Genomic DNA, 22,205 nt, shown 5'->3' with positions numbered 1-22,205 from the left:
TTTCCAAAAATAGCGGTCCTTTCCAAATTAAAGGCAGACACTTCGAGAGATTCCTTTGTAAGAAATATTTTGAAAAAAAAAAATTCAAAAAAAATGACCTAGGACTTGAAATTATTAGGAATTTTAAACGAGGTGTTCAAGTCAGAGATCCAAAATATTTCCGATGGTCTTTTTACATCACCTCATATTTGAAAGCTTTGGAAGAGGACACTACGGTTTCCAATTTTCATTGAAATTTTAAAAAATAAATAAAATGTTAGGTGAGTATTATTTTTTTTGTATTCGGCTCCTCAAATGACCCTTTCGAGACTTTCAAGTCGTTCCTTCATATAATTTTCAAAATAAGGAAATCGAATTGAAATTTTTGATTCATCACCTCACATTTTAATTTTTTTTCTTCCAAGATTTGTAGTCTGAAGAAGCACTAACCAGAAAGGTTCCACTCCAAAAAAAAAACAAATTTATTTAAATCATAGTTGAAAGAGAATCGTCTCTCTCGCTTTCCCTTTCCCTGTGAAGTTCAATTTCAATTTTTTTTTGTTCGAACTGATATAGAACAGATTTGAAGGAAAAGTTACAAAACACAAATACTTACCCAAAATATCATTTTTAATATAATTCTTATCGGTATCTGTAGGTATTCGATAAGCCATTCGAAACTTGACCTCCAATTTTCTGTTATTGGCTGTTCAAAAAAATCTGAAGCGAAGGAGTTTATTAACCTCGTCACACAAAAACCCAACCAATATCATCATTGAAAGTGAAAAACAAGTAAAAAAGTCGAGTTCTATGTTGGTGGTCGCATGAAAAAGATATTTTATTCGGAATCATCCTATGTATAGTTAACCCAAACCATATACCCATCGAATTTTTTTTGCATCGCTAAAAAAACAGGTTTTGGAGTTTGTTTTTTTTTTTAATACAAGAATTTCATTTTCAAAATGCTCATTTCTTTTTCTGAGTTATTCACACCACGTCCTTATTTTCTATGATTAAATAACTATTCTCAACTTTCAAATAGGTATAGTTTATTTTTTACAATACTTTCGTAACAAAATTTCAAAAAAAAAAAATCACACAAGTTTTCAAAAAAAATGTCAATTTATTACAATTTAGGAATAAATTATATCACAATTAAATTATCCTTAAAATTACGTGATAAAAAAAATGGTTCAAACAGGTAGGTATTCATTATAATGATCAATTTCAAAAACAGGAATTTAAAAAAAAAAATGCAATAACATCATTCAAATATGGTGTAGGTACTCGAAAAATTCTTTTTAAAAAATACGTTAAAGTATAGAAATGCAGATTTCATTTTCAAATAGGAAATCAAAATTGAGAATTGAAACGTTTACGTATCAACGCTTATAATCTTCCAGCAGCTACTTCTTGTTGGAAAGCTTTGAAGTATTCACCGTTGGGATCCCATTTGGCAACCAATTTCTTCCAATCTTCTGGGTAATCTTTTTGTACAGTTTGGATAACCTTCAATGCACCTTCTTTTTGTTTTTGCGAACATTTGGCGCATTTGGTTTTCAAAGCATCGGGTAATATTCCTGTGAAAAAGAAAACATGAAATTTAAGTGTTGTTTTTTTATATATTCGTTAATTTGCATATTTTACTATTTAATACATATTTCTGGATAATTTTTCAACATTTTTTTTATCGCTATATTAATACAAATAAATAAGCAGCTTGTAAGTACTTCAATGTAAATGTCAATTAATTGGCTAGAAAAAAATGTACACTATTAATTAAATGCAAATAAGCGATAAATTGTTGGAGGTCAATTTTTTGAGAAATTTTATACAAATGAATACCTAATTAGTTTTGTAGGAAACTAAACAAGTAAAAAGTAAAACCAGTTTGCTTTTTACATCGGTTGGATGAATAAAAATAATTTTGTCATTTTGCCATTAAATATCATCACGTGCAATTATGTCATCGTGTTCGAATACGTATAATGTGTGGGTACTACTAAAACACTACCTGTGCTTATGCTTCTGCAGAAGCGTTAACGAGGAGTACCTGGTTTACCTTTATGAGACATTGAATTATTAAAACGCGGAAATATGAAGTATCTTCGTATAAAAATGTAAACAAATTATTTCGTAATGTATCCTGGAATGTGTAAGTTTAATTTATTTGCAAGTTGGCAAAGTAGAGAAGAAAATCTTACATTAAATCTTGAACTTTCAAACAAAATTATTCGAGATTTGGATTTTGAAAAGGTCTTTTTGAACATGTTTTCAGAAAAATGATTAATTTTATTTTTATATTTTAAAATAATTTAGGTATTCAAGTAAATAAATAAGTACCTATCTAGTTGTCTAATATATTTAAAAAAAAAAAAAAAAAAAAAAAGATAAGATATGAACTTAAAGGGATTTAATTTCAAATTGGTGTCATATGAAAAAATGAATAGGCAAATAAAATGAAAAAAATGGTCAATTATTATTCTAGGACCTTTTTGAAATAATAATTCTACAATATTGAAAAATTCTCAATCCGACTTTTGAGAAAATGTATCAACTTGACTTACTTCTCAATTCCAATCCTTCAGGAGAGCATGGTTTTCCGTTGACTAAGCACTGAACATAATTATTAACGAGCCTTTTACTCGATAAAATTTCATCTAAATTGATATTATCGTATCTGGTGGTATATGAGGTTTGCCCTTGTTGCCCTCCTTGCGCACAAGTGTAGCAGACAAAAGCACACAACACGATAGCTAAAACCGAAAAGGAATTCATTTTTGCGATTTAATTTTAGGTATTAAAAAATTGAACGACTCGTACGACAACTTGAACAACCGGCAAATTTCAAAGCACTGATACTGTCCAAAAGGCACGTGCTTCCTTATATAAATACTCGGTAGTCGTAAACCAGTTGCAGACTTGATAGCCTCTGGCTATTGTTGATATCGCAAGTTCAAGATGCTAATACCTTGATGATGGTGCATTTAACCTTCGCCTTCGCGACGAGTCTATTTCGATGAATTTTCTATCGATTGAGTGCCGTATTACCTACCTACTCTACGAGTGCAGTGGTTTTCAAATTTTAGCCACACAGATACGAAGAGTAGGTAAATTGAAAAATCTCTACCTATAAACGAGATGCATGCTGCGAGTTGTTTTGAAGGCTAACTACGAAGGTTTCGAGTGTTTTTTACGTCAACTTTTTATACAGCAAAAATTTCACAAATAAATCACAATTGTTGTAAGTCGTTTTCTGGATTCTACGATGAAAAAAAAAATGAAAAAGTTGGGTAGGTGCTTTCTGAGCATTGCACTCTTGTCATTGGAATTATGCTTTCTCAAGTTCAAAAAAGGACCAGCATCGTTCGATAGGTTTTATTCCAGTAAAACTTGTTATATTCAGATATTAATAAGCTTTCTGGAATATTCTGAAATATCTTCGAGAGGACGAAAGGTAGGGCATGTGATCCGACTCATCGATCTCAGCTGGGTACTATTTTTACAAATTTCTTGAACTTCGAAAATGATTAGACCTACTACAATACAGTCTACGTTGTGCGAAAGCTTTTTCAAATAGAGTACAATATTGAGAACCCTTTCTTGCAGTTTATGTTCGAAAATTCATGACGTCATTGATGTAGGATTTTCCTCGCATTAATCTTAATTTCTTTTTATCTATCATAAACTTGACGCTCTATAACACAAAACCAAACTTATTCGTGTAAAAAATATAATATAATTATCAAAAAGAACTGGTTTTTTGTTTTTTTAAATCGTCATTTGCGTACATAGGTACATCGTCGTCGTGCCTTCGGTACTAATACATTTTTAATACCTTACTCTTATTTACGGATGATCGAGCAGAAAAAAAATTATTTTAATCATTGTTTTCGTTGCCAGAATTCGGACGTGAGATCTCGTGCAAATGTAACCTATATTTAGCGATCATTAAATGGTACTCGTGAAATTTTGATCGTGATTTTTCATTATCTTAGTTTTTAATTCGACAATGTCCAGGGTTCAGCTAATATACTTAGGTTTATTTTTTATGTAGATAACGAGAGGCCTCTGCTACTCACAAGGGAAGTACCGATCCCAACTGGCAGAGTAATTTTTGATGGAAAATTTGGCAAATCAAAAGTGCGTGCAAAAATGCACCATCTGCCAAAATTTTAGTTGCTTAAATGCGTTTTTCGAATTCTGATGAATTTTTGAAAATTAAATTCATAGTTAGGTACCAAAAATGAAGGAAAAATCAAAATTTCGCCAAATTAACTTAGAAAACTGAAATTCGGCGTAGATGCCCTGTATTCGACTCTTACTTTCTTCACCAAATATTTCAACAAAATGAGTACCTACGTTGGAGGACGTTTGACGCTGTTTTGGAGCCTCCAGCAATCTTCAGTCATAAATTAAATTTCAGTTTTTTCGTCGATTTTGAAAAAATTATGTGTAATTGCTCAACTTAACTCAAGTCGGTCACTGACAAGCACCAATCGTGTTCATACGAGCTAAAGTCGAGTTAAGCTGATTTTTATGACACTTTAAAAATCTAGAATTTCCAAAATATGGCTGCATGCTCTAAAAGACTTGAAATCACATCCAATCGACTCACCATGTTGAAATTAGAATAATTATAAAATAAATTTTAGCTTTCCAATTTCGTTGGGTAAAACTTTGTCGAAATTTCAATCTTTCAATAAACTGTTGGAGGCTTCAGAACTGCTCAAAACGGTTGAAAAACGTTTCCAATCGACTTGGGAGGGTCGAAAATACAGTAGGTAGCTTAGTAGCTAGGTACCTACTTATCAAATTTCAGCATTCTAGGCGAATTTGATGGAACTTTATATTTTTCCCATGCACCTTTTGCTCGAAGATTACAAAAAGTGATCAAAAATCAAAAAATACATACATTAAAGCCCTGCAAGTTTTAGCTGGTAATGTATTTTTGTATAGGCTACATGTACTTGCTCTTTTGATTTAGCTTTCTTTGGCTCCAAAATTTGTCTGCCAGTTGGGATATCTATCTACCCCTTTTGTCAGATCTGAAAAGTTTAATAATGTATCTCTAAATAAACTAAATAAAGATACGTAGTCACTCAAAAATTAAATTGTTTCATGTTCTCTAAAATAAAACATAAATCGTTGACTACAGACCATTTTTTACAGAAAATAAAAAAAATCACAATGGACAAGGTGGAAATTTTGTAAAACGAAAGTGTTTGTGTTTAAGGATTATAATATTCTGCAATATTTTTTTACATAAACTTTCTACTAATAGAATTTCACTATTTCAGTCAATATGAAGTTTCCATTTTTTTCAGTTCGGAGAGTCTAAACTTTCTCAGGGTTTCCTTTCTATGTGTCAAACTGAAGAATAAAACTTAACATAAGTAACTCAAAAGTTAAATTTCCAAAACTAAGAAGCAACAAATAATTTATTTGTCACCATAGTAGGTATGATAGTCACAATTTCTTCCCATTTTTCCAAGAAAAAAAAAGCAAAAATATTTTCGTGTTCAGTATTTTCAATTTTGTTATTTTTTTTATTGTTTTTTTTTCAACCAGAACTAGACGACTTTGCGGCTTTAATTTTGTTGATGACTCGCATATTAAAGACTCCAAGTCTTTATTTTAGCTGACTTCACACTTGCGAGTCTTTATTTGCGAGTCTTGAATCTTTAAAATGTCTATTCACATAGGTACCTATTTCCTAATGATTTTTTTTTTAAATTCAAGAGCTTCAAACTGAGAAGTTTGATCCTCAAAAAGTCGAAATAATATATGGCTTCATTTTGGTGAAGATTCACATTTATGAGAAAATTATAGACGTAGGTACAGAAGTTGATTTTTTCAGAATAATAGATATTAAAATGTTTTTTTTTCTTTTTTTTTTTTACGACAGGACAGGAAGGTAATAATATATTCGAGCTATTCAGATAGGGGATAAGGGAAACGAACGAATGTTGAAATGATCCAAAATATTTAAAAATTGGTATTTCAAGTACCTACAAATATTTTGGCAGATTTTGTCACTGCATCGACTTTATTTCAACTCGGAAAACCAAAAAATGCATAAAAAACCTACCTCAGAGCATAATTTTTATTTTGACATGGCAATGAAGACTCGTAAAGGGACTCGCATTATACTTTCTCGATTCAATATTAGTCTATTAGAGACTAAAATCGTAGTTTTGAAAGATTCCATGTCTCAACTCAATCTGAATGAGGGACTCTGACTCGATCACTTCGCCTTTGCTTTCAGGTTATTGTTCCAAAGTGGTTCTCAAATTTTTTCAAATTCAATTCAAACTATTTCAGTTGTTCTGGTTGTTCCTTCTATTTCGCTTTTTGGTTCCACCGATCAAAAAAAGTGCTTCGAAAAATTCGAAATCAAAAATATAGTATAAAGATTACCAATTTAAAAAAGTTTCTTTCATTTTGCTAACTTTGCCTAAAAATTTTGAATTCTTATTTGAGTTTGGTAAAAAACAGGGGTTGAAACTGATTGAAAATTGAATTTTGGTTTTTGGTTTGGTTTCAGTTTTCACCTTTTGATAATTGGTTTTTTGGTTTTTGGTTTCAGTTGTTTGCTACTTTTATTTGGTTTTCGGTTTTCGGTTACAGTTTTTTGCTATTTTTATTTGGTATTGGGTTTTTGGTTTCAGTTTTCAGGTTTTTTTTCCTGCCAATTATTGCATTATGCCGCCTAATTCTAGGTACCTAGTATTAGTATTATATTATTAATTATTGTATTCATTTCTACTAGTCAATTAATGCATAAAATGTGAAAACATTACACATATTTTGACATTTCTGATGATTTAAATTTTAAATTTTTTATATTTGGTTTTTGGTCAAGTGGTTTTGATCAAATATTTTTTATTTTTGGTTTTGAGTTTTGCACAAAATAGATTTATAATTTTATATTTGGTTTTTCCTTCATTTTTGGTTTTGGGGTTTTTAACAGTTTCAACCCCTGGTAAAAAAAAAAAACTAAGGAAACCAAAAAGAAAAGAACCGATAGGTACCTGAAAAGGGTTTTGATGATTCTTCTGATTGAAATCTTGTGATGGTTGTTCTTTTCCTCAAAAACTCAATCGGTAACCTTACTATACCTACAAAATAATCGTGTTATTTTGATGACTGAAGAGTGAAGATGGTTCTTTGGGGATTTTTTTGTCGTAAATTTTCAAACGGTCTATTGGTTTTGGTTACCGCTTCAGCTGACCAAAAAAAAAGGTTAGTGGTGATTTTAAGTGGTGATTAATCCAATCAGTTTTAAACCCTGGTCTATAAAATAATTAATAATTCAAAAATTCTTGAATAAATTGAGGCTGTGTGGGAAATAGTCATCGTAATTACGCGGTATTTACGTACACGCGCCTTCTCGATCTCGTGTATTCGATTCCCTGACTAGCGTTTATGTTCTCGAAGCGTTAAGATGTAATTTCAATGTTCCTTGTTAATTTTTATAATAAACGTTGTTATTTGTTGTTGACGTGCGTTAATATGTTTCCTACATATTCAGAAGTGGTCGGACCTGTGTCTCGTATGACATCGCTATCGTTACATTCGTTTTTGAAGTGTTGAAAGTTCTTGTGTTGTTCTCGATCACCCTCGAAAGCATGGCGGCATCGAAAAATACGATTCCAATTGATACGGTGAGTGAAATTGTTCGAGCGGCTAGCAGCGCTGTGCTATTGCCCAACATTCCACACTTTACCGGCGAAGTATCATCGACGGAAGCGAAACAGTGGCTGAACAGCATCGAAAACCAAGCAACCATTGCCGGGTGGAACAATATACAGAAATTAGAAGCAGCGAAGCGTTTATTGCTAAAAGCGGCCAAAACCTGGTATCTCCTGTCCGCAGACGATATCAAAACGTGGTATGACTTTCGACAGCAATTTTCCGAGACGTTTATCGGAAGCGAAACCAACGTAGTCGACAAGTGGGAGCGTTTTTCCCTCCGAGCCCAAAACGAAAACGAGTCACCGATCGAATACATCTTCGATAAGCTGCGGTTAGCTAAAGATGTCGGCGCATCAGTGACAGATTCGAAAAATGCGGTATGTTCTGGTTTTAAAAACGAGGAAATGGCCAACTTCCTACGTGTATACGATTATTCGAAAGCGGCGGATTGGACCAGACGTCTTCGTGAGTTCCAGTCAAGCAAACCATCGTTAAATCGTCCTTCATCGCCCAGTGATTCGTCATCTGACAACGATTCGAATTCCGAGGAGAAATCGAGTGGCTGCCTTTCTAACGTTTCTGAAAGCGGTCCATTTCAACGAGGAAAATCGTGTGTCGAGGACGACACACCGGAAAGGATGGCCGATTGTGGGAAATAGTCATCGTAATTACGCGGTATTTACGTACACGCGCCTTCTCGATCTCGTGTATTCGATTCCCTGACTAGCGTTTATGTTCTCGAAGCGTTAAGATGTAATTTCAATGTTCCTTGTTAATTTTTATAATAAACGTTGTTATTTGTTGTTGACGTGCGTTAATATGTTTCCTACAGGCTGAGTGGGCTGAGGCACAATTAGGCACAATCACACAACACAATGACATTTTTCGAGAATTCGAGTGAATTTAAACATTCAACAGTTGGCAGCATTGCATTGACAAGAAATGCGAATTCCAATCTCAATGCACTGCAAAAGAACAAAAGATATCTCAGCTGTCAGCTCAGATAAGTAAAAGCGTGCGTCCGTCAGATCAGATTGGCGTCAGTATTGTGTTGTGTGATGAAATTTGTCGAACACTCTAATAGAACGAATTCGAAAAGCGATGTCTCGTGTATTTTAACATCGTTTATTTATTATTTCATGTGTAATTCGGTCCTCGGTCTCGTTATATTTCATTAACTGTTAACTATACTCAAAATATTCTTCGTGGGTTCGATCTTCGGTCATAGTTTTGGATTCCATTCGATTCGATTTGGGACTTCACAGTTTGATGAACAGCAGAGTAAGTTATGATGATATTAATGATATTTCGATCGTTTATTACCGTTCAGTAATACTATACACGTGCTCTATTTTGAAAATACTTAGTACAACTTTCTCCATGCTATCTAAAATCATATCTCCTCAATGTAAATGAATCCATTTCAGCATATCATCTAAAGTACTATAATATCATCAGATTTTTGAATTGATCTGAGGTACAGGTCCAGTGGTCCACTTATTTACGCAATGTGTTTTGATCTTGATCATTTATTAACCTCATGTGCATTCTTTGTCCCTACGTCCATACTGTTTCTTCGTAGTTCGTATTCAATTCAAATGGTTTGGTCTATTCTATAGTCACGTTGTTTTTCAATTCTTCGTTCATTTAGCATCAACGAAAACATAAACGATATTTGTACATAATGTTTAATGTCTATGTAAGTATCATCTGCTTCTGCTTAGTCAAAACTCGAAGTAGATAGATACAGGAAATGTGGATTTGCTGTATACAGCACGCAGTGTTCGACTACTGTATTGTGTTTGTATTTGTACGTTTGATATTGCTTGAGTATTACTACAGTTGTAATTACATTTCCATGTCGATAATCTTCCAAGTTCTAGCTTTTGGTTTATTATTTTGACGTGTGTACGATTTTCTGCGGTCTTAATCAAGGACAATTGTGGTTAGGAAATGTAAAATGTCGAACAGGACGTGATAATCGTTTCGATTACTTTGGTCGTTTAATCTTGACTACCTACTAGTCCTACTACTTGAACTGGAAATGGAAAAACCTTTCGATTCTAATTACCTACCGGTAAACATAATACATGACTGCTTTTTAGTGCTATAACTCACTACCTGGCAAGCTATATAGATCACACTTTCTGGCTTTGAACTCAAACATATCAATCGAAAGTAGAGAAAATTTCGTATGTTTTCAAACAGTTCATTTTCGAAAAACAAATCTAATATGTGGACCGTGGACGACATTTTTTTGTTGAAAATTCAATTTTTTACCGAAACGTGGCTCAAAATCTCACCAAATTAATCTAAAAAGCTGTTAGTTGGTATGTCTATTCTTCACTTTCGACTCCCCGAATCGATTAGAAGCAATTTCGAACCGTTTTGAGCAATTTTAAGGCACCGTTAGCAGTTCTAGAGCCTTCAGCGAACCTTCGAATCTTGAAATTTCCGCTAAATTTTACCCAAGGAAGAATTGAGGAGCTTGGAATCAAAACTCACTTTTGCCATCGGACAAAGTTTCGAGATAATCGACAATAACTGATTTCGCCTAGTGCGTTGATGAAAAAAACACCTCAAAGTGTGTCGAGCTCTTGAGTAAGACTACTAAATAGGATTCCATGAGAAATTTTTTTTTTTCAAGTTGCCATATAGTTGCAGTATGGCTATCAAGTTTGGCAAAAGTGAGTTTTGATTCCAAGGTGGGGTAATTTTACTTTCTTTTGCAAATATATCGAAAAATACGCCTCCTAGAAGAAAACTAACGACATTATGTCGATTGGAAATTTAATTTTCTACAATTTTCCTCGATTTAATTTTTCCGTAGAATGCTTCGTTCCGTCTCCATACAGCTTTAAAAGTTTTGAGCGCTGAATTTTTCCAAAAATTATACTTTCTTTTGCAAATATATCGAAAACTAAGCACCCTAGAAAAAAACTAACGACATTACGTCGATTGGAAATTTAATTCTCTACAATTTTCCTCGACTTCATTTTTCTGTAGAGTATTTTGTTCCGCCTCCAGAGAGCTTTAAAAGTTTTGAGCGCTCAATACATCCAATTTTTCACCTTCTCAGTTGCATAACTTCCAAATTCAAAACTACCATTTTCGCTAATTTCACTATCAGAAAATGCTTCCGAAGTTGCAATTGAATTATTTTGGCTTTGTAGACTGCCATGCGACCTTGAAAATACAGTTTTTTGTATAGCTTGGAGTCAAAACTCACTTTTGCCACTGGCAAAAGTGAGTTTTGATTCCAAGGGCACTTTTTAACACGAAATTGTGAAGAACTGGGGCCGAATTCGGAAAAATGGATTCTGTAGGGTGATAGAGAAATTGAAGAAGTATCCGAATCCGCGAAAAAACGCATATCGATTTTTGGTGTCAAAAGTGAGTTTTGATTCCAAGCTCCTCAATTATTGCAAAGCTAAATTCTACTTTATTATCCTGATTTCAACGTGCTGAGTCGACTGGAGATGGTTTCAAACTGTTCTGGAACTAGCAGCGATCCTAAAAATTCCAGACTTTCATGAAGTGCAGCGAAAACTGTACCAATTTAACTTGATCAATTTATGCTTTATAGTCGGGGCCCGCATAAGAATCACTAGCACCCCCTGCCAATCCTCCGGGACAACTTTTTTCTTGAATGGGGATTTCTAAGGAACATTTCTAGCCCTTGTCCTCAAAAAAAAGTGGCCCTACTTATAAAATGGCGGCCATTTTGATTGACAGGTCAGCCGAAATCACAGATTTTACGTTCCAACATATAAAATTTTTTAAACCGTACAAAGGCAGATCGAAAAAGCAGGCAAAAATTCATTACCTACCTGTCAAAATTTCAAGTGCTTAAGTGCCTTTTTCGATTTTTGGTGAATTTTCAAAAATCAAATTTTGGCCAAAATATTAGTCCAGTAACTTTAGCAAAAAAATAGGGGCTATAGTGAATCTCTAGGTGGCAAGCTGATTTTTGGTATACTGGTCCATTTTGATGTCCTGAAAACGAATCTGAGGAGTCCCCTACTGTGCCGGGTGAGCTTTCCCCCGAATTGTGGATTTTAGCCCCCCAAAATAGGTTTTTGGCCAATATATCGAAAAATATCGACTCTAGCGCAAAAATGATTGAAGAATGTTGTTCTACGTTAAATTTCCGATCTATTGATATATCAACTGTCTTTCTCCCCCAGGGGGGGTGGAACTACAACCATTCAAAAAAGGGGGGTTTCCTGAAAAATACATAAAGGATATAGACGCCTGAGGGGGGTGAAATGGTCCCCGAAAGCGTTCGAGTTGATATCAGCATGGAAGGTGGGTCCCATCGAGAAACTTCCGCGTGAAAAATTTCAGATCGGCACCACCTCCCCTTTTTGGGGAACCCCCCTTTTCTGTAATTTCAATACCAATTTTCTCAGCCCCATTTCAATCGATTTTGAAAATTTTTCAGTATGTTATGTATATTGATATGTAGAAGGTATCCCCACAAAAATTTTCAACCCCCTCCCCTCATATTTACTCCTCAAAATAGCGTTTTTCAACTTATTTCAAATAGTATAAATTGAGGGGTCTATGTGCTGTGGAGAGGGCTAGATGAGTGTAGCAAAAAATCTGACGTCATATTTGTGCTCAGCGGTATCGAATCATAAGAAAACGACACCCTACTCATTAATACTTAGTTATTTTCCCCGAAATTTCCATTTTACCCCAACCCTCCCCAAGGCACATTTTCACACCATTTTGAGGGGTAAATATGAGGGGAGGGGGTTGAAAATTGTTGTGGGGATACCTACTATGAATATACATAACATTCTGAAAAATTTTCAAAATCGGTTGAAATGGGGCTGAGAAAATTGGTATTGAAATTACAGAAAAGGGGGGTTCCCCAAAAAGGGGAGGTGGTGCCGATCTGAAATTTTTCACGCGGAAGTTTCTCGATGGGACCCACCTTCCATGCTGATATCAACTCGAACGCTTTCGGGGACCATTTCACCCCCCTCAGGCGTCTATATCCTTTATGTATTTTTCAGGAAACCCCCCTTTTTTGAATGGTTGTAGTTCCACCCCCCCTGGGGGAGAAAGACAGTTGATATATCAATAGATCGGAAATTTAACGTAGAACAACATTCTTCAATCATTTTTGCGCTAGAGTCGATATTTTTCGATATATTGGCCAAAAACCTATTTTGGGGGGCTAAAATCCACAATTCGGGGGAAAGCTCACCCGGCACAGTAGGGCACTCCTCAGATTCGTTTTCAGGACATCAAAATGGACCAGTATACCAAAAATCAGCTTGCAACCTAGAGATTCACTATTCAATGCTAAAGTTACTGGACTATATGAGAAAAAAATCAAAATGTTACCAAATTGACCTAGAAAGCTGAAATTTGGGATATACCCGATTTTCGACCTGCCAAATCGATTGGAAACTGTTTCAAACCGTTTTGAGCAGTTCCGGAGCCTCCAGCAGATTTTTGAAATTCGAAATTCTCACAAAATTTCATCAAAAATGGAGTTGGAAAGCCGAAATTAATTCTGCAATTTAATTTCAATATGCTTTAAAGTCGACTGCAGGTAAATTTCAAGTCGTTATGGAGCCTCCAGCAATTTTTTGATAATTACTGGAGCCTCCAGTAGCTTTTTTAAACTCGAAATTCTCACAAAATTTCATCAGAGGGAGTTGGAAAGCCGAAATTAATTCTGCAAATTGATTTCAATATGCTGTATAAAGTCGACTGCAGGTAAATTTCAAGTCGCTATGGAGCATCCAGCAATTTTTTGATAATTACTGGAGCCTCCAGTAGCTTTTTGAAACTTGGAATTTCTCCAAAATTTCCGGGGGGGGGGGTGCTAGTGATCCTTATGCGGGCCCCCTGATTTCTGCCTGTTTAAGAACGTATCTCCAACTATTTCATGACTGAAAATTTGAACAATGTACGGTTCTGAACTGACTGTAGGTAGGTAAAGGTATATACCTAAAGTATCGTTCGAATAGACAACACGTACGCAGTCGAGTCTCGGAAAAAGTGCGAATTTTTCCGGGAAAATCGGATTTTCCGTCGTTTTTTTTCGCGCCCCCGGGTGCGGGTTGTGATTCTCTCTGGTTTTGACACACTCTTGCTCAAAAAATCGGACCAAAATTACGGGATTTTTGGCTCATAACGGTTCGGACACGCCTATACTGACGAGCATATCGCGTTTCGTGTGTGTATAACGCTGATGACCTACTTAAAAAATGGCCAACACTGACGTCGAATCTACGGATAATAACGTCACCAACAACTCGTCAAATGAGGGCAAAAAAGGAAGAAATCGGAAGAAAAAAGGGACCCCACCCCCCTCCTTCATTGACAACTACCTAAAAGAGACCAACGATCTCATCAACTCCTGCCTTGAACTGCTGGACCAGTCCAACAACCTGAAAACCAGCATAAAAACAGGTATGAAGGACAATTTCACAAAACTTAAAGAAAATAGCGTTAATTTTGCGAACTCCGTGAAAACTCAGATTAAGGAGGCTGCGGCCAAGCTCGCCGAAAAGGCTGCAGGCAGCCGCACACAGCCTCCAAGCAGCTCTGCACAAAACCAGCTACCCCAGCTAACCTTCTCACATACTCCACTAATACCTCCGAATAGGCCTACTACCTATGCAGATGTAATTAAAAAACCAGTACAAATGCATCAGCTCAAGCAGCAAAACCCAGAACTGGTACCCAAAACTCCCATCAAACTCAACAATAATACTATGGTCCTAAAGCCCAAAATCACAGGCCAAGATGGATTCCAGCTAGTAAAAACTGCTATCAACCCCTACACTGATGGGGTAACTTTTGCAAAGCCCCTGCCTGGAGGTGGAGTACTTATTGCATGTCAGGACCAGTCAAAACTCAAAAATGTACAGCAAAAGCTGCAGCAAAATCTCACTCCTATCTTGAAAAAGGAAAAAAGAAATCCAGAAATAGTTATCCACCGCCTACCAAAATTATGCACAGCTCAAGAAATTGAGCAAGCAATAGTAAATAGTACTGGCTGCAACCCTCAGTACACCAAAGTTATGAGGTATAGGCATGACGATCCAAACTCTGGAATTTTTGCAACTGCTGTGGTAACCCCCGCGGCATGGCAGCTCTTAGTGAGTACCCATGGGAAGATATTGATAGGGGGAGACAGTTGGGCGGTGTGTCCAGTTGCTAATAACATACCTCTAATCAAATGCACTCAATGCCATCAGTATGGCCATCTTAAAAAATATTGCAGGCTTCCTGTAGCAACTAAGGAAGCTGGAACCTGCTTAAACTGCACTCGAGTGAATCAAAAAAATCCCTCAGCTACCCCCTTGGACACCAAGCATGATACTCACAGTAAAAATTGTACCTCCCTAATTAATCATCTCAACGCAGTTTCTAAAACCATCCAATATGAGTAGAATGGCCTATCAAAAGAAAAACTCAAACACAAAAATAGCTCAGATAAATATAGGTAACAACCAGAAATATCTCTCCACAATAGCTGATGTAATTAAAGAAGAAAATATTGACGTGATCGCAATGTCTGAGCCATACACATGTAATAATAAAATTCCTATCTTATCAGACAACTATCGAAGCATATGTAGTGGCAGTGCATGTATGCTTGTTAAAAAAAACATTCCGCTGACACAGACATTCCATAGTGTCGGCGGCATCATTGAAATTGAAATAGCTGGTGTGACGTATGTCTCTGTATACGCCTCGCCAAATAAGCCCATTAAGAGAATAACACAGGTACTGAAAACCATTGTGCTGAGAAAGCAAAATGATAAACTTATTATGATGGGTGATTTTAATACCTACTCGTCTCTACTTTATTTCTATAGGCACCATGCTATAAGAGAGAGAGATGAATTATTTGATGATTTTATCATATCCTCTAACCTCACCATATTAAATGACGATACACCAACCTTTGTTAGAAGGGAGTATAAATCAATACTGGACTACACAATAGTCTCAGACTACATGATAAGTAGGGTGAGAGACTGGAAAGTAGTACCTACAGCTCCTAGAGATCACCAGCTCATCACCTTTGAAGTTACTATACAACCTACCTACTGTGTGGGAGAAGAAAAATACATCTACGACTACGATATGATAGAGGAGGCAATCCTAGCCAATCCCCTACCAAGTTTGGATCCAGATTGTGGTAGGGAAGAAATAGACCAGTTTATTCAATACTTTGAAGAGCTGGTTAGTAATCTGAAAGATATGGCAAAAATCTCCTCAAAGGACTCTCCTCTTCCTTGGTGGAATAGTGACCTTGAGAAAATTAAGCAATCCAAAAATGACCTTGCTAAATGCCTCCGCTCCATCCCACCTGAGTCAATCCAGTATGAGCTATGCTATGAAGAATATAGAGCTATAGAGCGCAAATATACCTACGAAATAGCAGGAGCCAAGCGCAGAGCTTGGCGAACATTCATAACAACCAACCAGGCATGGGGTAAACCCTACAAGGTACTAAAAATGGCAACAAGTAACAACAGTAGAACAATACCACTACTTCGCAACTCTAATGCAAAAACTGACAATGAAAATGTGAACTTCCTCCTCCACCACCTCTTTCCCCAAGATGGGCACCCCGTAAATACTGCTAACCTGTACCAACACATTAATACAAACAGGGATATCCATAAAATGCTTGGATACCCACTACAACATGATCTTGAAGAGCCTACTGCTGATGAAATTGAGGAAATCATCCGCAATTTGAAAGATGGTAAGGCCCCTGGAGTGGACAATGTTGACAACAAAGTAATGAAAATCATTTTTCTCCATAATAAAGAACAGGTCACCAATCTGTTCACCTCCTGTCTGAAAAGGGCATATTTTCCGACTGCTTGGAGGGTGGCTAAACTAGTTGTCCTCCAAAAACCTGGTAAGGACCCAGATGATCCTGCAGGATATAGGCCTATATGCTTGCTGAAAACCACATCAAAAATACTAGAGAAACTAATATACAAAAGAATTTTTAAATACCTATCTAGTAATGACCTCATTGCTCCTAACCAATATGGATTTCAGCCTGGGCTCTCAACAGACCACGCCCTGGCAAAACTAATAACTGAAATTGAATCTATTCAGGCTAATGGAGACATAGCTATGACTATAAGCTTTGATGTTGCCAAGGCCTTTGATTCCATACCTCATCAAGTGATAATTGATGCACTTATTGATCATGGTATCCATCCAATACTAATCTGGATGCTGGTTGAATATCTAAAAGACAGAACAGTGCAGTACCAGTATAATGGTAAAACATTCAAGGCCAAGGTAACTAAGGGGTGCCCCCAGGGGTCTAACCTGGGCCCCCTTTTATGGATCATCATCTACAATGTAGTACTCAAATTCATGTTTCGGGGCTGCAGGTCAATTGGCTTTGCTGACGACTTGCTTTTTGTATTTGGAGCCAAAAACATCAATACCCTGGAACAGAATGCCAGAACTGCCATCACCCAACTCACTATTATGCTGAGTAAGCTTGGTTTAAGCCTAAATGCTGCAAAAACCCAGGTGATGGTATGTACTAGGAAGCACCACACTGAGCCCATAATAACAGTAAATGGTCAGCTAGTCACTACCTCTAGGGAAATCAAATACCTTGGAGTGATAATTGATCAAAAACTCACCTTTATACCACACTTCACTAACATACACAAGAAATCTCAACTGTCACTCAACATTATAAATAGATTGTTTGGACGCACCTATGGCTATGGTTATGAAGCAAGGAAAATCATGGCGCAGGGGCTGATCAACTCACTCTGGTATTATGGGTCAGCAATCACGCTGCCAGCCCTGAAGTACACATGCGTTCTAGAAAAAATCCGTAAAACTCAGAGAGCAACAAACCTGAAGATTATCTCAGCTTATCGGACAGTGTCTGATACTGCAGCCTCTGTTATTGCTGGGATGCTCCCACTTGACCTGGCAATAGCAAAAATGGCCCTTAGAAGAGCTGCTGACATAGGGTATCGCACTCAAGCTCCAAACCTAGACACAGGACCCATTACCTTACTGCACAAAGATTCCAATAGGACCAAGAATGCCTACATAATGCAAAACAGATCATTCTCAAGGCGTCAGCTGGATAATGAACTCACCTCAATGGCATACCAGATGTGGCAGAGCCGCTGGGATCTGGCTACAACTGGAAGAGTCACTTATGAATGGATTCCTGATATAGCTGAGAGAATGGAAGGTAGCTGCGCACATCTCAAACCAAGCTTCTTCCTAACCCAGGCCCTCACAGGCCATGGTTTCTTCGCCGATTACTTGAAGAGATTCAAGATAATAAGGAGTAACCTCTGTGTATGCGGTAATCTACAAAGTCCACAACACCTCATCACTGAATGTACAAATACCCAAATTGCTGAGATCAGGGAACGGTACCCAGTAGAAATGCTTGATGTCACTCCCACCAACTTACAAAATCTGAATCAACTCATCAAAGAACTCTTTCACATCCGGGACTCCATTAAAGTTATAGCTGACAAATCTACCACAGATACTGAGGGAACGTCAGATGTGGATGATCCATCACCTTTAACCACACTATATAGTCTCCAAGAACTACCTCCTACTACCAGTATCACCAGCACACCAATACCAATGCACCTGCAGTCACCATCACCAGTCTCTATACTCCAAACACAACTAACACAAGTACCAGAAACCACCAACAAAAACAACGGAGTAACAAGCTTACCTACCTACTCACCATCAGCACTGAAGCTTGTGCCTAGAACAGTGCTGATAGCTAGCGAGCTACTCAAGAGGAACCAAGAGGTCTGCAGCAGCCCAGTCACACAACATTCAACTGAATCCTGTATTAGTTCGGAGGCCTCACAAGGAGGTGACCAGCATCATTCACCAGGGTTCGAAAACGAATGGCTAGCTGCAAGGAGAAACTTCACAGCAATTAACCTACCCAAATTCAGTCCAATGGTGCAACCTATCAACCCAATCCTGCAGCAAACAGACCACATACTTGGCCCACTTTCTTCACCAACCTCATCCCCTAGGAAGAGAATCATGGTATCCAACTCCCTTTTCCAACATACTACAGCAATGCCACACCCTGAGCACGATGTACTGTATTCTCCTGCCAACACAACTACAACAACATCAACAACTACTGCCCAACATGGCCGTGTCATCCGAAACTGTAAAAGCCCCCCTGCACACAACATTAGCACAACACTGGGAACAGGGAGATATAATATTCCTGTTGTACACTCCAGTCCAGTTGAGGGGCACAGCACATCAATACCAGTGTACAATGGTTGGAACAGCCCAGGCTTTCAACCCTGCAACTTCTCACCGTTAACCCTCACACCAACAGCTCACCAACATAGAATGGACTACACAAGTAGCTTTGAGGTCCAGTGCTCTCCAAATCTGATCCAGGTACCTATCAGCAAGGTGCATCCACCAATCAACTTGAACAAAACATCGCTGAAAGCTAAGCAGGTAGCAGACGCCTTTGAGAGTCACAAAAACAGAATACAGTTCATGCATGGAGGGGTGACTCCAGGCTCTGTAGCTGAGGAAACACCAAAACAAGATCATTCAACTTTCTCCATTGGTGGGAAGCTGGGCATCAAAAAACCTCCATCAAACTACACACCAATGGGACCATATGTAAACCGACACATCTTGGAGGATGTAAACCGACGAATAATATTCCTAAGGACCACCTTCCCCCCAACTCCCAGAAAGAGTAGCACTGAGCTCTCCACTTCTGTGGCATACCAGCACTGGGAAGAGGCCTCAAAGGAGGCTGAACCCAGGAGGATAATCTCAACAGCCCAGAGACAGTTGCTCACTCAAGGAGGCCTGGATCATCCATACTCCCTGATATTCAGTGACCATGTCTACATACCTGCTATGCAATACCTGGTGCTTCGTGGAATCCAAGAGCGCTTCTACGCCCCAGTCAGTGCTGCTAGTGTGGGGGATCTTCTCCCATACGAACAATATCTTGACATGCACGAACCAACACCTCGTGATGTCGAGACCAGACTCATCGCCTCTGCTGCAGAAGCAATGAGGAGAAGAAGCTTGGGAAATATGGCTTTAACAGCAGTTGAGTCCAACGGCCTACTCACGCTGGAGGAAGCCAATGAAGACATATTTCTTCAGGGACCCTCCTTTGCACTGGCACACTGTGTCAGCCAAGACCTCAGAATGTCCGCTGGGATAGCGAGGGACTTTGTCCGCCACTTTGGAGGCAGAGAGATGCTACTGACCCAACCACACAATGTGGGGGAAGTGGCAACTCTAAAGCGGAAAGTCGAAGGAACAGTGAGCCAGGGACATTATATAATATTCTGTGTCGTCACAAAAATCCATTACTACGACAAACCAACATATAAGGACTTCTCCCTTGGCATCCAAAATCTTGCCAGGGAATGTACCAGAAGAAAAATAAAAAAACTCGCTATCCCACGGATTGGATGTGGGCTGGACCAGCTTGACTGGGGCCAGGTACGGCCAATCATCGTAAGAGAGTTCAGGGAGATACCTATCAATATCAAGGTATGTAACTGGACCTCCCCTAACACCCGCTCTAAAACGAATTGATAGCACTTGTAAATAGATTATATAACAATGTAATAAAGTAAATATTCTCCCCAAATATATCTTATTTAATTTAATTTAATCTATATAGTACAATGTATGTATATTATTGTAGCACTACCCTAAGCTGAAGGATGGAAGAAACCTATGGTATGTGTCCATTCTCAGCATTCAAAACTACTCCAATGTTATCCACTATGTAAGGTAGGACCGAGTGTTCCCACTTTCACACATCAGAAATAATATCCTTTTGGACAATCCTACTCTAGGAGATCTCTTTCTGAGGTAGTTAAGGGTACAGTGGTGCCCGGAGACCTCCTAGGCCTACCCCAAAATGGGAGACGGGTCGGGGGTCGCTCCAAATCCGCGGAAGGGGGGAATGGGCTACATCCTAGGGTGACCACTCCCTCAACCCCGAAGTGGTGGGAGCGATTCTGGGATACTGCCTAGGAGCTCCGGGCCTTTGGCCTGGTGCTGGGGGGGGTGGGTCAGCAGTCCCAACCAAAACTGGGGCCCCCCACTCACTGCGGCTCCAGGACCACTGGGTGGCCGAACCGTCCCCTTCCCCTCCTAGTTTTAAGCAAAATTGAAACACTCCTAATCTTGGCTTAGTTTAAGTTGTACATAGTCTTTATAGCTAAATTTTAGTATTAAGTTTGTAATTTAGTATTAGAATATACATCACCCTCCCCTTAAACTTAAGATTGTACTGGTATTATCTCTGCGGAAGGGGCGGGGCTTAGGCCCCGCCCCCTCACCGCAGGGATAAGTAATTATAAGATGTAAATATTATTCAAAAAAAAAAAAAAAAAAAAAAAAAAAAAACTGATTTTAGAAAAATGATGTGTAATCGCTCAAGTGGTTTACTAATTGCAAGTAACATGCATTGAACACGTACATACATAGGTGTTGAAGAAGTTCATTTCGACAGATTAATAACATTTTTGAGAGAACTGAAATTTCCTAAACATTGTCGGAGGCTCCAAATCGGCCTAGAACCATTTCTAATTGACTCCGAACCTTAAAATTAAGGTGATATTGTGAAGTAAATTTCAGTTTTTTCTACGTTCTAGTTCTTACAAGAAATAATTTTTTTTAAACAAATTTTCGAAAATTCATTTTTTTACTCTTGAAAAAATGCTTATAATGTCAAAAAGTCCTGCACTGACTACGCAGCATTTTCAGTGGTTATACAAACCCTACCTTTTGCTAAAATTGCCAAACAACTTCGTTTCTGGCTGAAAATTGACGAATTTTCGCTAAAAATTCATATTAAAGTTTTAATTCTTGAATTTTCCCATATAGTTTCGCCTTTTTTTTTGCCTCAACTCCAAAAAGTCTCGTTTTTTAAATGAAAAGTCGAAAAAAGTTACCCACTTTCCGCAATGATTGCGAAAAAGTTTCATTGTTCTGCCAATAATTGCCTGAAAGTTTTGATTTTTGCTATAAAACTGTTGGTCTTGCTTTTTGCCAAAATTTTTAGAAATTCTCGCTTTTTCAAAAATTGATAAAAATTCTCGTGTTTTTACAAAAAAAAAAATCTGTTCAAAAGTCTTTCTTATTGCCAAAAGCTCTTTTACAATCAAGAATTCCCACTTTTTTACCTAAAATGTGACGTTTTTTCACCTGAAAAACGTGAAAAAAAAACACTATTTGATGAAAAAATTGGGGATAAAATCAAAAAAAGTCTTAATTATTTTCTAAAAATTACCCTTTAGTTTTGGATTTTTGCTAAAACTCCATAAAAGTCTCGCTTTATAACCGAGAAGTTGAAAAAAAATCACCCACTTTCAACAAAGATGCGAAAAAATTTCATTTTTTTGCCATAAATTGTCTAAAAGTTTTGCATTTTGCTAGAACTATTGGTCTTACTTTTTGCCAAAAATTATCAGAAATTCTCTTTTTTTCAAAAATTG

General features: G+C 37.4%; 2 protein-coding genes across 5 annotated transcripts in view; one reads left to right on the top strand and one right to left on the bottom strand.

Moving 5' to 3' along the window:
* Positions 1 to 1,082: 1,082 nt before the first annotated feature.
* On the bottom strand, positions 1,083 to 2,858 carry LOC135841123 (ejaculatory bulb-specific protein 3-like). Its single transcript, XM_065357939.1, has 2 exons — positions 2,547 to 2,858; positions 1,083 to 1,559 (listed from the first exon to the last, which is right to left on the bottom strand). Exons 1-2 carry the CDS (start codon positions 2,755 to 2,757, stop codon positions 1,369 to 1,371), a joined length of 402 nt encoding a protein of 133 aa, XP_065214011.1. The 5' UTR covers positions 2,758 to 2,858; the 3' UTR covers positions 1,083 to 1,368.
* A 5,786-nt stretch (positions 2,859 to 8,644) lies between these two features.
* LOC135841121 (uncharacterized) overlaps positions 8,645 to 22,205 on the top strand; it is a 120,623-nt gene continuing 107,062 nt past the window's right edge. For all 4 annotated transcript variants that reach the window (XM_065357932.1, XM_065357937.1, XM_065357935.1 and 1 more), the window contains exon 1: positions 8,645 to 8,958. The gene's annotated coding sequence lies outside the window, so the exon portion shown is untranslated. The remainder of the gene's footprint in view (positions 8,959 to 22,205) is intronic.

Source organism: Planococcus citri, chromosome 3 (assembly GCF_950023065.1).
Source record: "Planococcus citri chromosome 3, ihPlaCitr1.1, whole genome shotgun sequence".
Classification (NCBI taxonomy): Eukaryota; Metazoa; Arthropoda; class Insecta; order Hemiptera; family Pseudococcidae; genus Planococcus; species Planococcus citri.
The sequence above is the reverse complement of the archived record's forward strand: the minus strand, read 5'-3'. Positions and strand labels throughout refer to the sequence as shown.

Coding starts and splice junctions, on each gene's coding strand:
- LOC135841123 (XM_065357939.1), bottom strand. CDS start 2,757: ATGAATTCCTTTTCGGTTTTAGCTATCGTGTTGTGTGCTTTTGTCTGC. Junction 1,560..2,546: donor TGAAGGATTGGAATTGAGAA/GTAAGTCAAGTT, acceptor TCTTTTTCACAG/GAATATTACCCGATGCTTTG.